Consider the following 2,550-nt stretch of genomic DNA (forward strand, 5'->3'; position numbering starts at 1 on the left):
CTGCCCCTCCCACCTGCTCGCACATGTTCTCTCTCAAATAAAATCTTTTAAAAAAATAAAAGGACCGGGGATGATTTCTGCGAACTGTCAAGGACAAACACAACTGTCAGGTCACCGCTGACTGTAACATCTTTGATTAAAGTGCTTATGCCGTTTAATTACAGATGATTGTTTGCAACATAGCCACAGAATGGTTACAAAGGGTTTTCCTTCCTGTAAAAGCAACGGACACGTCTGGAAACATGAGAACTAGAGTGGTTATGGAACAGGCAGTATTCTGCGAGCACCGGCCTCCCTTCTCGCTCAGCCTCTCCTCATTCACAGATTCGAGAAGCCCAGTCCTGGACTGCCCTGTCCTCCCGTCCTCACTCCTTCCCCACCCGACAGGCTGTTGGCTGTACTCGCTCTAAACTTGGAGCCGATCAGGTTTCTAGCAGAAGATCAACTATATGTCAGCCTACTATTAGTCATTAAAAAAAAGAAAAAGGCAGAAGGCCATTAGGCAAGACATTCTGGACTGCTGGTGTGATCCTGGTGGGGGAGAGCAGGAGCAGGGTGCCGTGTGGCCTCCGCGTCCTCCCCAGCAAGGACTCCGTCTGCCCCAGAAGCCGGTAGACACTTCTCGGACCCCGCATCCACACACGGGGCCTCCCCCTCTGTCACTTGCTCTACTGCCCTGATGGCTTGGTGCATCCCTGCCCCCAGATTCCGCAAGAAGAATGCAGAGAAAGTGGCCCTTAGAGAGGCCCTGCTGTTCTACACTAGCTCAACACAACGAGGCGACAAGAAGGGGGAAAGAACAAGGGGGCAGAAGCCGTCACAACGGGTGCTTGGAATACTGGATGGTGTCCAGCGCGGCCCCAATGTCGTAGTTCTTGGTCTGCAGGAGCCTGGTGAGCCATCCGCCCTCGTCCGAGAAGCCCATGGACAGCATCTGGGAGAGTGACTCGATGAGCCGGGGGTCAGCTTCTGCCAGAGGGAGGACGAGAGCCGTGAGGGGGGCAGCCAGCAGCACGGCGCGCCCAGCCCAGCCCTCCCACGGGCGCTGAGCCTCCCAGGCAGGGCCAGGCTCTTCCCGGGGAAGCCACGGGGTGAGCAGCGTGAGCGGCTCTGCGAGGCTCAATGGTCTCCTAACAGCTCGGCTCCGCCTGACAACAGAACACCCCGGACACCGCGGACAGCCGCAAACCCAGGGCACGGCCGCGCTCCACGGCGACTTCCGTCCTGACACTATGCCTTCCTCCCATTTTCACATCTTGACCTTTTCCCAACCATTATCAAAATGACAAAATCAGGGGCGCCTGGGTGGCTCAGTCAGTTGGGCGTCTGCCTTCGGCTCAGGTCATGGGATCGAGTCCCTCCCCGGGCATCCTGCTCAGCGGCGAGCCTGCGTCTCCCTCTCCCGCCACCCCCCTGCTTGTGCGTGCTCATTCTCGCAAAATCTTCAAAAAAAAAATCATTCTTGGCCCGTAAGTGATAGCTTGCCACTGCTGCTCTGAGGCAGAGATCAAGACCAGGGGCCAAAGGGCCGGATGTGGCCCCCAGCAGGGATCCCCCCAGTTTCACGGTTCCCAACATCATCGCTGGAGTAACAAGCCAGAGCCAGGGAGCTGCTGCCCTTTGACTCAGCTGTGTTCCGGGCCCGCCTGCCCCACGCACCAGCTCGCCGCATGGGGGGCTTCCCACCTGGCTCCCACAGGGACCCTGACCATGACACCCGCTCCGAGGTTGACACTTTCCTCGGGGAAACAGGAGGTGGCCTCTAAATCCCACTGCCCTCGGATTCTGGGTCCAGACGCTAAGAGGAGGCGAGGGCGTGTTCTGAGGGCAAAGGAGGAAATACAGAACTGCTGGCAATCACTCGCCTGGTGGCAGATGTGGGTACAACGCAGCTTCCTTCAGGCCTGTGGGCCCTTCCTGAGAAGAGTCGAGAGAGCCCGGCCCCTCGGATTCGGGCATCTGCAGAGACTGGAGCTCTCCTGTAGATGGGTCCACTTCTTTTGAAGACAGGTGAGTCCAGTCTTCGTCTCCTCCCGAGCAGTTATCAGACTCCATCTGTTCCTGGAACAGAACCACCCATGAGCACACCAGCCTCCGCTCCCAGAAGCGGCGAGGAAAGTTCTAGCAGCGGTTCGCAGAATGACATAAACGCGGTTGGGGGGGGAGTGGCCAGGGGTCTGGGGTCCAGGGGGAAGCACTTGCCTCAGGCGGCCCTGACTCCAGGGCGACCTTGTTCATCTGCTCCGCGAGAGACTGCGCCGTGCCCTCCGGGTCCCCGTCTGGTTTGCTGGGGTCCGAAGAGCAGCTGCTGGGCTGAGAGCCACACTTCTCCTCGGTGCTGGAGCTGCCAGGAGAGACGGGGGTGAGGCGGCTTCTCTTCCCTCCGTGTTCCACATCAATATCCACTTCAATGCCTGCGGAGACCGAGAAGGAAGCCAACACCTGTGAGCACTGCAGAGGGCCTCCCGGCTGGGGACACAGCATAAAAAAAAAAAAAAAAAAAAAAAAAAAAAAAAAAAAAAAAAAAAAAAAAAAAAAAAAAAAAAAAAA

At 57.2% G+C, this 2,550-nt stretch overlaps 1 protein-coding gene across 1 annotated transcript in view; it reads right to left on the reverse strand.

Moving 5' to 3' along the window:
• Nucleotides 1-129: 129 nt before the first annotated feature.
• The window catches only part of SQSTM1 (sequestosome 1), a 9,262-nt gene continuing 6,841 nt past the window's right edge, over nucleotides 130-2,550 (reverse strand). The window contains exons 5-7 of the mRNA XM_011227362.3: nucleotides 2,203-2,414; nucleotides 1,866-2,061; nucleotides 130-969 (exon numbers count right to left, since the gene is read on the reverse strand). Coding sequence (XP_011225664.1) covers nucleotides 818-969; nucleotides 1,866-2,061; nucleotides 2,203-2,414 — 560 coding nt within the window. The 3' untranslated portion in view covers nucleotides 130-817. The remainder of the gene's footprint in view (nucleotides 970-1,865; nucleotides 2,062-2,202; nucleotides 2,415-2,550) is intronic.

The sequence above is a fragment of the Ailuropoda melanoleuca genome, chromosome 3 (assembly GCF_002007445.2).
Source record: "Ailuropoda melanoleuca isolate Jingjing chromosome 3, ASM200744v2, whole genome shotgun sequence".
In the NCBI taxonomy this organism is placed as follows: domain Eukaryota; kingdom Metazoa; phylum Chordata; class Mammalia; order Carnivora; family Ursidae; genus Ailuropoda; species Ailuropoda melanoleuca.